Source organism: Panthera uncia, chromosome F2, assembly GCF_023721935.1.
Source record: "Panthera uncia isolate 11264 chromosome F2, Puncia_PCG_1.0, whole genome shotgun sequence".
Lineage (NCBI taxonomy): Eukaryota > Metazoa > Chordata > Mammalia > Carnivora > Felidae > Panthera > Panthera uncia.
The window spans coordinates 33,332,581-33,345,361 of NC_064812.1; the positions used below are offsets into that span (position 1 = coordinate 33,332,581).

Genomic DNA, 12,781 nt, shown 5'->3' on the forward strand with positions numbered 1-12,781 from the left:
GGTTTAGTCAGAACCGCTAAAGAGGAGCTCAGTCCTGAGCAGGGAGTTGAGCTGTAGGGAGGGGCTAGCATGGATCATTTCTGAGAAAGCAGAAGGGCTTTTCAAGAGAGGGCATGCAAGAAAGGCAAGGGGGTTGGTATAATAGGAGTGTGTGAGTAGCAAGGAAATAGCTCTTTAGACTAGGAGGTGGACATTGAGTAATGACAAATAACCTGGGATAGGCATGGGGGACTGAGCTCGAAGGGAGTCCTTGGAAAGGGAAGAGATGGCTATTTCCAAGAATGGAGAGAAAACTAGGTTTGAATTTTTAACTAATTAAGCCAGCTTTTAAATTTAGAGCCGGGCAGCAGGGTGGGGGGCCTTCCGAGAGAACTCTGCTGGGGTTTTTTTTCTTCCAGTTTAAGGAACTGCCCTGGGAGGATTCGCAGAAACCCTCGCCTCCAGAGCCACACCATAGAAGCCAGTCTCTGGACAGGTTGTTACACGTCCCGTTACCACCGGCGTCTCCCCCGCTGAAAATGCACCACCCCCCTTACCCCCACAAAGCTGAACTGACACAGCTGGGTAAAGCCCCTGTCACTCTTCTCACCTTCACCCAAGGAATGGCAGATGGCCTCTTGTGATTCTTCAGGACTCTGCCATCCGTGGAGGTGACGCTGACTCAGAAATCTCAGTTTACTCACAGAGTCTGTGAGCTGAGTCATTTAACCAGAAAGCACTTCAGTCTGGAACAACCACCTTTCCCCCACCATAGAATAACAATGTTTTGTTTGTTTTTTTTAAAGCAGCAACTTTTTAATGATGTGAGCAGAAATCCTTTGGCTCTTTGGAAACATGCTCTACTGAGGGCTATTTGCTAAGACCAGCAATCTGTTTCTGGCACGGAGAAGGAAAATAAAATTATTTTGTTGTCTTGAAATGATGCATGAGTTCAGGGAAAGCTGCACCAGGCTTGGGGATGGGGAGAAGGGAAGCCAGAGAAAGCCGTGCATACAACGTCTGTAAAGAAAATGTTTTATTTAAAGTGTTAAATACCATCACCAGAATGAATTTGATTTACATTAGTTGGTGTTCATTACAGGACTAATCTGCCCTTTTTTTTTTTTTTTTTTCCCCAACTGGAATTCCCTTTACTTTGAAAACATACTATGTACAGGGCAGCAATGGTCACTGGAATAGTGCTATTTACATGACTAAACCACAAGTCGAGGTGCAGACATGTGAAAATTAAAAAAAAAAAAAAATACACCAACTTTTAAATAAATACTGCATAATGACAAGTATGTACAAATATCCCATACAGTCATGTCCTTCTTATTAAAATTAGAAATAATTTATATAGGAATATGCACAAAAGATTACGTGACTGCATCTTAGTATCAGGAAAATGGTAAACGTTTATTCTACGGGAGAATGTAGACACTATAGGTCTATTAAATCAATTGCTGCTGGTACACAAGTGTCTAAATTATTTCCATAAAGTTTTATTCGTTCTTTTAACAACTTTACCTGGGTCCATCGTAGATCTCAGAATGTCAAGACACAGTCTCGGTGTATTTCATATTGCACCACATAAAGAGAAGGCATTTTTAGTGATACTCATTTTAACTTTTGCACCATATCAAGCATGATAGTTTTTAATGGTCAGCATGGAATTTAGAAAGGAAAAAAAAAAAAAAAAAGAAGAAGAAGAAGAAGAAAGCAATTTTTGTGCATGGCCTTAACTGGTATGTATGTGGATTTCAAAAGTTGCTGTAAGAAATTGAAATCGACCTGTAAGAATGCATTATCAAAGTGTACATAAAGAAACAGAAAGCGTGGGTGGTTTGTTAACGTTAACCAGTGACTTCTCCTCTCAATAGGGAAACTTAAGAGAAATTCGACCTTGCAGCACCACCCAATGGTAATAACTGTCTGTAAAACCAAAGGCAGGGGTTTGACCTTAGGGGATTTGTGGTGTAGACTTTTGGTGATGGCGTGAAAGAACTATTAATCGGCAGATTGACTTTCTTCGAGTCACCTAAAAATGGGAGCTTTAAAATTATCTGTTGCATATTTATGTTTACTATATTTCTTTAGAAATATAATTTGTGAAAAATTGTATTTTACTACAGAAAAATGAATTAATAAACAGCCCTGTGTTTCAGGCTCCAAATTTTTAGCAGTGTTTCTATTCGCATAGTAAATGGAAATTGGCTAAAGAAATTGCTTTAATTAATTAAAAAACAAAACCTAAGACCTTCTAGAAATAATACTTTAACCCCTGTATGAATAATGCTGGTGCTAAAAACAAATTTATTAGACATTACAACGGCCACATGATTGTAGGGTTTTCCTGTAAACTGAACTTTGAAGGTGAAAATAAAAGTACCATGCACTGTACAATAAACTGCAAAAGTTCAAATATCTTCTTTATCAAATACATGCTGACTTACTTTAATGTACTCCCAAATCATGTTGCAAAATCCTTTTCAACATGCTGGAAATAAAGAAAGCTCTTAGTTTCCCCCCCCCCGCCTTGAGAAATTCATAAATTCAGAAGCATCTATAGCTCTGAATCAAACATGGGGTGTAAGGAGTATCAGGTCAAAAACTTGTAATCTTTTAGCATAATCACTCTGGTAGGGAGAAAGAAAACAAAAGATTAAAAGAGCGAAGAGGAAAAGTAAGACAGAGAAGAGGAAGAAAGATGCGAACAATTTGCACATATTGAACTTCATAAGATTTGTATATTTAACATGGAAATCAGTTGAATATATTATGCTTATTTGTCACATAAAGAGAATTTTAAGTATCTTCTAGAAAGTATTCCCATTTGTAATGTCTGCCAAAACACAGACTATGATCAGTTTAAAGAATAAACATGGTGTCTCTTTGTACCACCCCGTTGCGTTCTCTCCCCTTTTTAAAACCATGCAATAGTGAAATTTACTTTTAAAAATAATATAAATTGTTGAAAATGGCTGATTTTTATTCTTTTTTTTTTTTTTGCAAGTTGCAGCCCCAAGAAAATAATTTAAGTATTCAGCTAATCTGTGTCCATGCAAAAAAAGTTTAATTTCATTCAGTACAGTGTAGCCACAGAATTTTGTTTTTCAGAGTCCAACACATCGTGGCATTAGTGAATGGCGTGCCTGCCGGAGCTCTGAGTCTGCCACTGTTCACGCAGGACTGGCCGCTGCTGGTCACGCTCCAGAGGAGGGCTGACGTCTGTCCCGGACCACTTCTTTGGTCTCTTGCTTTTCACCTGATGCTTCCTAGGACTTCACTCCTTGACTTGTAACATGGCTTAATGACTGTATAGCTCCATTTCTGTGGCGTAACAGGGCTTTGGGGTCAGAGAAATGAAGAAAAAGGAACGATAAAAATATAAAGGTGCCATTGAAAAGGGCTTTTGTTGCATGAAACTGACTGATTCTTTGAGATTAATCCATGGCTTCAGATTGGACCAAAACTCGAGTGTTATTGAACTCCAAACCTGATAGTTCTTCATAACTGCTCTTTCACCTGAGGGCCATCTTTAGGGCACAATGTGTGCAACTTCCTCTGAGAACACAGGATCGCTTTGTATCCCTAGAAACAGGCTCAGAAGACACAACATTAAGCATGCAGTGTTACCAGGGTTTGCGACCTGTGATTTTTTTTTATTTTTTTGTAACGCTGGTTGCTATGACAACAGTTTTACAGCTGCTATGAACGAGAGTAAGAAGGTCCGGTTGAACTTTCCAGAGATGATTGGGAAGCTCTTCTTGTCAGAGGGGCCAAGGTTGGATCTACTAGGGAGGAAGGAGGGAAAAGTTTGAACCATCCAATCACCATATTGGATAGCTCCAGTTCATCTAAAAGTATCTGGGCCACTCCCATAAAGGATTTGTGATCCATGCGGCCATAATCTCCCCAGACAATGATCTGTTGGCAAAATACAAAGGAGAGTAATGTCAGTATAACTATGTACGTGAAAACTTGTAAACTAAAATACATTGAGTTAATGTGCGGATATCAAACGTTAAGTTAAAGAGTTGTATTTTAATTGCTGGGATAGTTGTTTTTAACTACTAGAACCCAAAGGTACATGAGGACAAGTGTACTCGAGTGTTACGATCATAAGCAGTCCAGGGAGATCGGAGTCTGTGTATGATGGGGCTTTGCAAGTCTCTAGTTCACTGTGAAAGAAACAACAGCATCTGTGGCTTTATAGCACCAGCCACTGTTGTGACGCTTCCGAGAATTTCGAGTGTGGGCAACCGAAAAGAAGGCAATAAGAAGATATGGGGGTGCAAGGTTTGACTCCATGAAAATACTTTCTTATGTAGGGGATAAACAATTCAGTAAATACCTGTAAAACCTTCCCTTGGGGACTTTCTTCAAAAGATAATAGCTGCTGGTAAAGGGGTTCCAGCGTTTTTCTTGCCACCTTTGTTTTCTTTTTGGCTATGCAGACTCCATTATCTAACAGATACACCTTTACATATGGTGCTTGAGAAAGAAAACATAGAGGGGAGAGTTAAGCGATGAGCCATGGTTATGAAATACTCAACTTGCACGTGACATCTACAACAGCTTAATTTTAGGCTGAAAGAGCCAGCAATCAAAAGTCACCAGTCTTTCCACACTGTGTCAAAATCATTAAAGAATAGGTGTTTGTTTGTTTGTTTATTTATTTATTTATTTATTTACTTACTTATTTATTATAAAACTGCCATTCAAGTAGTTTTAGGCAATATTAACTCAGAGGCTACTCTGAGTTGTTACTATTATACCGTCAAGTGGTTACATAGATTTAAACACTGTATTAAATAAGATGAACTGCTTCTAGTCCCTAACAATATTCAGGAGAGACGTCTTGTTCAGTCTTTCATCTGTCAGGACTTAAATCTAAATGTGCTAGAAGCTATATATTGTTTTAGAAATAAATTATAATATAAATACTATAGTTTATATAATAATATAATATAAATTTTATAAATAAAAATCATTTATTTATTATTCCAAGGGGTGGGTTTGTTTGTTTGTTTTTATTTTTTGGTTAATGTTTATTTATTTTCGACAGAGAGAGACAGAGCATGAGCAGGGGAGGGGCAGAGAGAGAGGGAGACACACAGAATCTGAAGCAGGCTCCAGGCTCTGAGGTGTCAGCACAGAGCCCGACGCGGGGCTCGAACTCACGGACCATAAGATCATGACCTGAGCCGAAGTCTGACACAACCGAGTGAGCCACCCAGATGCCCCAAAAGATTTATTTATTGATGGTGGTGTGGGTACAAGATAGCGGTGGGGCTTGATGTGATATGCTCACATTAGCTGGGAAGAGGCAACTAATTATGAATTCCATGGCTTGAGATGTGTCTGACTCTTCATAAAAGCATTTTCAGGGGCACCTGGGTGGCTCGGTCGGTTGAGCGTCCGACTTCGGCTCAGGTCATGATCTCACGGTCTGTGAGTTCGAGCCCCATGTCAGACTCTGCTGACAGCTCAGAACCTGGAGCCTGCTTCGGATTCTGTCTCTCTCTCTTTCTCTCTCTCTCTCTCTCTGCCCCTCCCCTGCTCATTCTCTCTCTCTGTCTCTCTCTCTCTCTCTGTCAAAAATAAACATTTAAAAAATTTTTAAAAAATTATAAAAAATAAAAAAAATAAAAGCATTTTCATGCATGTACAAATTATGATATTCTTTATAGCAGAGTGGGTTGACTAGCTCCAAGACTTTTATAAACACAATTGACTTAATCGCTCCTGCAAGGTTGTACAATAGGTAATACACATTATAATTTAGAATTTCTGGAAGGATAGGAAGGAAAGTCAAGAAATTCAAAATTACAATTCAATCAGTGGAGGTGCTGAGGTGAGAAACCAAGTTTCAGAATCTTTACTAATTGTTCTACATAACAGATCTCATCCTCTGTACATCTCTGCACGATGTATCTGGAGTCTGTGTCATTTTTCACGGCCCCAAGCACCTTAGATGATGACATTTCAGTATGAAATACGTGACAGCACAATAAAAACTGACAATGGTGCCTCTCTTTCTTTGTACAATACAGAAAGTAAAAGTTTTCTAATTAGAATGTCCTATACACAAAGGCTTTTGCTACTTTGGCAACCTGTATCTGTTTTTATTCTAATTTCAGGACTTTAAGAATTCCTAAGGAGAATTTTGAAGCTCCAGATAAAGTAAAGAATGACACAAAATATCAGCTAATCAGAAAAAGAACTTCTTATGTACATGTTGTACAAAATAAATTATCTAAGTGTGGTAGTTTTTATTTTGCAATGGTTTCTACTACATATGTACTTATTTAACAACGTATATTAGCCCTACCAGACCACTCTAATCGAATGCTCACTTAGGATCAACTCACAGACTACTACAGATAACAGACTCCCTTATTATTAGTATCCTTAATTATCTGAAAACCAGGTTTTCAGCATCTAATCAAAAACAAAGTCTCTGAATTGAAAAGTAATGGATTGCAAATAATAGAAGCATGTCTTCTTTTATTACCTGGCAGTGTCTTGGAACCTGGTTTTACAACAAGGCCACGAGCCCGAATGATTTCCACCTCCAATTGTCCCTTTTTGTCCATCATTCCTACCTGAATGTCACCTAATGGCATATGAGGAAGAAACAGACAGGCCTTAGTGTACAAATGCAGTAAGAAAAGTGCTTGTGTCCAAAGACCTTGGTTTTAGATCATTCTGTCATTTCCCATATAGTTTCCAAAATTCAACTATATTTAAAAATGTATCAATGATATCTTACTTTATTTTTTTATTTTCTATTTTTTAATGTTTATTTATTTTTGAGACAATGTGAGAGACAGAGGGCAAGCAGCAGAGGTGCAGACAGATGGAGACACAGAATCTGAAGCGGGTTCCAGGCTCTGAGCTGTCAGCCCAGAGCCCAACGCGGGCTCAAACTCACGAACTGTGAGATCACGACCTGAGCCGAAGTCGGACGCTTAACTGACTGAGCCACTCAGGTGCCCCGATGTTATCTTACTTTAAAAAGCATATTTAGGGGCGCCTGGGTGGCTCAGTTGGTTAAGTGGCCGACTTTGGCTCAGGTCATGATCTCACGGTCCGTGAGTTCGAGCCCCGCATCGGGCTCTGGGCTGACAGCTCAGAGCCTGGAGCCTGTTTCAGATTCTGTGTCTCCCTCTCACTGACCCTCCCCTGTTTATGCTCTGTCTCTCTCTGTCTCAAAAATAAATAAACGTTAAAAAAAAAAAAAATAAAAAGCATATTTAAATGAAGTGGAAAAATTGGTTAAAAATTTTTATTGGTAAAATAAAAATACTTATTTCTGTTGACAATACTGTTCGAGACTCTATGAAATCAGAGAATGTAATTTTCAATAATCCAGAAGAGAATCAATAAAATCACAAGACAGAAATTCTTACCCATTGCAGGTGTAGCCAGAGTCTGACGCCCCACTAGCTGGGCAGGGCCAAGGCCATCCAGAAAATCACTGAATTGGCTATCGGAGGCCAGGCGGACGCCAGGGAAGATCAGACTAAAAGCAAAAGAACACATGAGATTAAACCCTCAACCCATTTACTCTCAGGCAGCTCGGGTTTCCCTCTTGCCCCCTTCTGTTACTGCCACTATTTTCCTACTTATATTAATTGGATCCCAACACCCAGATCCACCTCCCATGGCTCTTCCTTTCTTCTTCTGTAGCGGCCCATGTGTGTCACCAGAAGCACCTGTCACACTGGATTGCAGGCTGCTGTGTGTGTGTCTTTCTCTTCCTTGTCTGGAGGACATGGACTGTGATTTCTAGCAGTAACACCGAGCACCTGCTGAGCACTTACTCCACAACAGGTATTGTTGTATTGAATCCTCTTAGCTACTCGGAGATCGATTTTAGTATCTAACCTGTTTTATAGATGAAACTTCCAGATCATTCCCATCAGTACACGAACATACTGTTATTCTTCCACCTTAAAAAAAAAATCTTCTACCTTAAAAAAAAAAATCCCTTTCAAAAAGAAGAAGAAGAAGAAGAAGAAGAAGAAGAAGAAGAAGAAGAAGAAGAAGAAAAGGGGCACTTGGGTGGCTCAGTTGGTTAAGCATCCAACTTCGGCTCAGGTCATGATCTCACGGTTTGTGAGTCCGGGCCCCACATCACGTGAGCTCAAGTCCCACTTCAGATGAGTTCGAGTCCCACTCTATGCTCTGCACTCCACTCTCTCTCTCTCTTTCTCCCTCTGCCCCTCACTCACTCATGCTTTTTCTCTCTCTCTCTCTCAAAAAAAATCCCTTTCCTCACTCCACTTCTTCTGCTGCTACCTCGCACCCCATTTCTCTACTCAAAACTCCTTGGGGGAGTTGACTCTATCGCTATCTTCAATTTCTTTTTTCTTGTTCTTTCTTGAAACTCTATTCAGTTTTTCCTTGCTCTCTTGCTTGCTTTATTTTTCTCCACTCTACCAAAATTTCTCTGACCAAGGTGACCTAAGGGCCACTGTGGTAAGCCCAATTGTTAGTACTCGTCTAATGTAACACATTAGCGGCATCTGGCACAATCAAGCCCTCCCTCTTCCTTGAAACATTTTGTCCACTTTGCTTCCCAGGTCCTCTAGTCCTCTGATATTCCCCTTTGGCCACTCTGCTTCAGTCTCCTTCACTGGTCCTACCATGAAATATTGGGAGCTCGATCCTTTGACTTATTTTTTTCTGCATGCCCCAATCTCCTTGGTAATCTCATGAAGTTTCATGGTTTTAAATGCCATCTATGCTGATATGGCCTAGATTGACATCTCCAGCTTGGACCACAGACCTGCATTTGATCTGTGCTGTCTACAGATCTGCTTGGATGTCTAATAGACAACTGATACTTAACTTGTCCCAAACAAAAAGCCAAATTCTGTTCTTCTCAGGAGATTCTCATCTTTTATTTTTTTAATGTTTTTATTTGTGTTTGAGAGAGAGAGAGAGAGAGAGAGAGAGAACATGCATGTGTGAGCTGGGGAGGGGCAGACAGAGAGGGGGACAGAAGATGTGAAGCAGGCTCTGCACTGACAGACTGACAGCAGAAAGCCTGATATGGGGCTTGAACTCACAAACCACGAAATCATTCCCTGAGCTGAAGCCTGAAGCTTAACGGACTGAGCCACCCAGGCACCCCTTAGGGAATACTCATCTTAAATAGCAAGTTCATTCTTTCAATTGCCCAGCTTGGGGTAAGTCTTTCCTCTTTGTTATGGACTGAGCTGTGCCCCCCCACGCCCCACCCCCAACCAATGCATATGTTGAAGGCTTAAACCCTCAGTAAGACATAGTTGGAGACTGGGCCCTTAAAGAGGTAATTAAGGTTAAATGAGGTCATGAGGGCAGGGCCCTAATCTAATATGGCTGGTATCCTTGTAAGAAGAAGTAGAATGGAGAAAAATAAAGCAAGCAAGAGAGCAAGGAAAAACTGAATAGAGTTTCAAGAGAGAACAAGAAAAAAAGAAATTGAAGATAGCGATAGAGTCAACTCCTTATAAGAAGAGACATCAGGGGCACTCAGCAGGTTAAACGTCTGACTCTTGATCGTGGCTCAGGTCAGGATCTCGTGGTTAGTGGGTTCGAGCCCCACATCGAGCTTTGTGCTGACAGTACAAAGCCTGCTTAGGATTCTCTCTCTCCCTCTCTCTCTGTTCTTCCCCTGCTTGTACTCACTCTCTCTCTCCAAATAAGTAAATAAATAAAAACATTAAAAAGAAGGAGAAGAATAATAAGAAGAGACATCAGGGGTATGCATGCATAGAAGAAATACCATGTAAGCACATGCTGAGGAGGAGGCCATCTGCAAGTCAAGGAGAGAGGCCTCAGGAGAAACCAAACCTGATAACACCTTGACCTTGGACTTCTAGCCTCCAGAACTATAAGAAAATGCATTTCTGTTGTTTAAATTATCCAATCTTTGGTATTTTGTTAGGGCAGCCCTAGCAAACGAATACACCCCCTTTCTCTCATTACTTACATCAAATATATCAATTAACTCTTATTGGCTCTACTGTCAAAATACATCCAGAATCTGTCCTCACTAATGATACCACTGTGGTCTAAGCCATTATTTTCTATCGTTGGTGTTACTGAACAGCCTTCGGAATGATCTCTCTGTGGCCAAATTTACTTTCCACCTCCATGGCAATCAGAGTGATCTGTTAAAATGAAAGTCAGATGATATCAGGACTCTGCTCAAATCCTCTACTGGTTTCTAATCCCTCTCAGGGTAAGAGCAAAGTCCTCACAATGATGTATAAAGACCATCTGAGCTGTCCACCCTGCCCCCGCTGTCTTAATTTCTAGTCTGTTACTACTCCTGCCCTTAGTCTGCCGCTCTGTCCTTCCCACTGCTGATGCCAGGCGAATGCTGCCTCAGGGCCTCAGCACTGCTTCAGCCTGGAATGTTCTTCCCTCAAATGTCCATATTCTTCAAATCTTTACTCAAATATGTCTTTTCCCCGTCTACCTTACAAAAAACCTACCCTTACCCTCTATCGTCTCTCTTCCTTTCCTTCTTCTCCTTAGCACCTACACTATCTAATCTACTATATACTTTACTAATTTTCCATATATATATATATATATATATATATATATATATATTAACAACTTTGCTTATTTTTTGTGCATCTTATCTATTGACTGTAAATTTGGTGAGGGTAGGGTTTGTTTTTCATTTTATTTTATTCTGTATCTCCAGCACCTAGAACCATGTCTGGAATATTGCAAGCACTTAATGAATACTTGTTAAGCTCAGTTAATTCAAACGAAACTGAGAAAAACTTGCCCAAGTTTCTACAGTACCAAGAAACAGATGAGAACTTAAGCCTAGGTGGTTCTAAAGCCCATGGTCTTAACGACTAACTGATTTTGGCTCCCTTGTATGAATTATATCCCTTACTCAGCACAGTGCCTAGAACACTGGAAGGCATGAAAATATTTATTGAATGAGTTTATGAGTATTCTTTCCATTTTTCCAATATTATATAAACAGCTGGGGCGCCAGAGGTCCCAGTCTGGATATTTTTGTGTCCCTAACAGTATCTACCACAGCACTCTGCAATGATGAGAGCTCAATGCACATTTTCCACTTCATTCTCCATCTAAGACTTCCTTGATGAACACCAAATCTATTTCTGCTGCCAGCCTTAATTCCCAATACAGTTAATCCAAATATTTTGATGTTTCTATAAGTATCCCATATAACCTTATTTAAAAAGGTATGGAGACCATACACATCTCTTGTATTTAAATGATCTTGCTAGACAAACGTTCCCTGTGGCATATCATCGATAATCGGCCAGCAGCTCCTATGGTAACATGTCTGTGAACTGGCTACACGCAAGTTGTCTGAACATCTGATGCTCCATGGTGATGACAGAGTGGAGTCAGCAAACGCCACCTTCCTCTAGTGGCGTCCTTTAACACACCCATCTCTGGATCCGCAGTTGCTAATTATCATCAATTTGTCGGTGACAGGGCTACACAATCTTGACAAATGCTTTAAAAATATCTCAGATACAGCTGATTCAAGGAAAAGCTATATGCTAACTACATAAAGGAGAGGCTCACCAGCTTACTTTGTGGCGTTACATCGGTCTGAACTGCTTGTTACTTCGTGGAACTAAGTATGTATCCGGCGTTCTATAATTTTTAGTAATAAGAGCCAAGATTTTAAAAATTAGCATTGCTCATGTGGTGTGGCACGAGGGCTTATTCTGTCTTATTCCTTCTCCATATTATGTCAAGCGAGGGCAAACTTTCATGTGCCTGTGTTGTGACAGTCACATTTTAGCGTCTCGCTGTTAAAGCAAGACACTTTGTCCCCAAACCTAGCTCCTTTGATATAAAAAGCCACATAGGTCACATTTCTCAGTGGCAGGTGAGCAAAAAAGAAGTCCTCCTCACAGCAAATCAGCCAAGGAATGTGAAAGTGGTGCTGTGGAGTGTGTGAGTTAGCTTCTGGGAAAGGGCAGAGAGTGAAGACAGAAGATGGTCTCAGGCAAAGGCACGGAAGAGACGCGCGTCACGCTGGCCCCACTCACTTTCCTTCTGAGCTATAGCTGTTCATGCTGCCGTCCGTAGATTCTCGGCTCGCCTGCCGAGTCATCCAGTTCCTCATTTCCACAGCCAGGCCCGTTTCTGTACTTCGCTGGACGGTGCTCCGGAGCTTTTTACCGCCGGCTTCTGCACAGACAGAAGACAAGAGGCATGACAGTTGTGCCACCACCATCTGGTAGCGAATCATAAGCAGCCAACGTGGTGAAGGTCCTCAGGTGGAAAGAACTGCGTAAAACACAAAGTGCTCTCATTAAGGAGACAGAGAGAAAAGGTATTTGAAACAGTGTCTGGTTGAGTGGGATGCAGATATTCTAAAAAGTCTTCAAGAAGCACAAAATACTGCCACTAAAAAAATACTGTTGTTTTGTTTCCATCTAAAGCAGTGTTCAAATCGGTAACAAGAGGAACATAAAGTTTCAACCTAAGGAAAACAAAATAAGCTTTGTTTTCATCCGTAGTATTTAAAGGCAAGGTTGAGTTATACCTGTCTTTTTTTAACTTCCTTTCCTTTCTTTTGATCATAGTGAAATGATTAGGGCTTGACTTTATTTCCAAAGAATAGGTCATGGGTTAACCTCAATTCCAGCCTTCACTTTCATACAAAAACCTGATTTTGTAGAGTGATCGATAGTAGAGGGCAAAGAAAGCCAAATAAGGGAGACAGCCTCTCTGATAATAGTTTCCCATCTGTTGGTAACTTTCAGAGACTCTCAAAAGGAACCCCCCC

General features: G+C 40.5%; 1 protein-coding gene across 2 annotated transcripts in view; it reads right to left on the minus strand.

Annotated features, from left to right (window-relative positions):
* Positions 1-3,038: 3,038 nt before the first annotated feature.
* Positions 3,039-12,781, minus strand: part of RIMS2 (regulating synaptic membrane exocytosis 2) — a 600,787-nt gene continuing 591,044 nt past the window's right edge. For both annotated transcript variants that reach the window (XM_049633018.1, XM_049633019.1), the window contains 5 exons: positions 12,039-12,180; positions 7,398-7,510; positions 6,500-6,601; positions 4,337-4,476; positions 3,039-3,909 (listed from right to left, as the gene is read on the minus strand). In XM_049633018.1, coding sequence (XP_049488975.1) covers positions 3,691-3,909; positions 4,337-4,476; positions 6,500-6,601; positions 7,398-7,510; positions 12,039-12,180 — 716 coding nt within the window. In that variant the 3' untranslated portion in view covers positions 3,039-3,690. The remainder of the gene's footprint in view (positions 3,910-4,336; positions 4,477-6,499; positions 6,602-7,397; positions 7,511-12,038; positions 12,181-12,781) is intronic.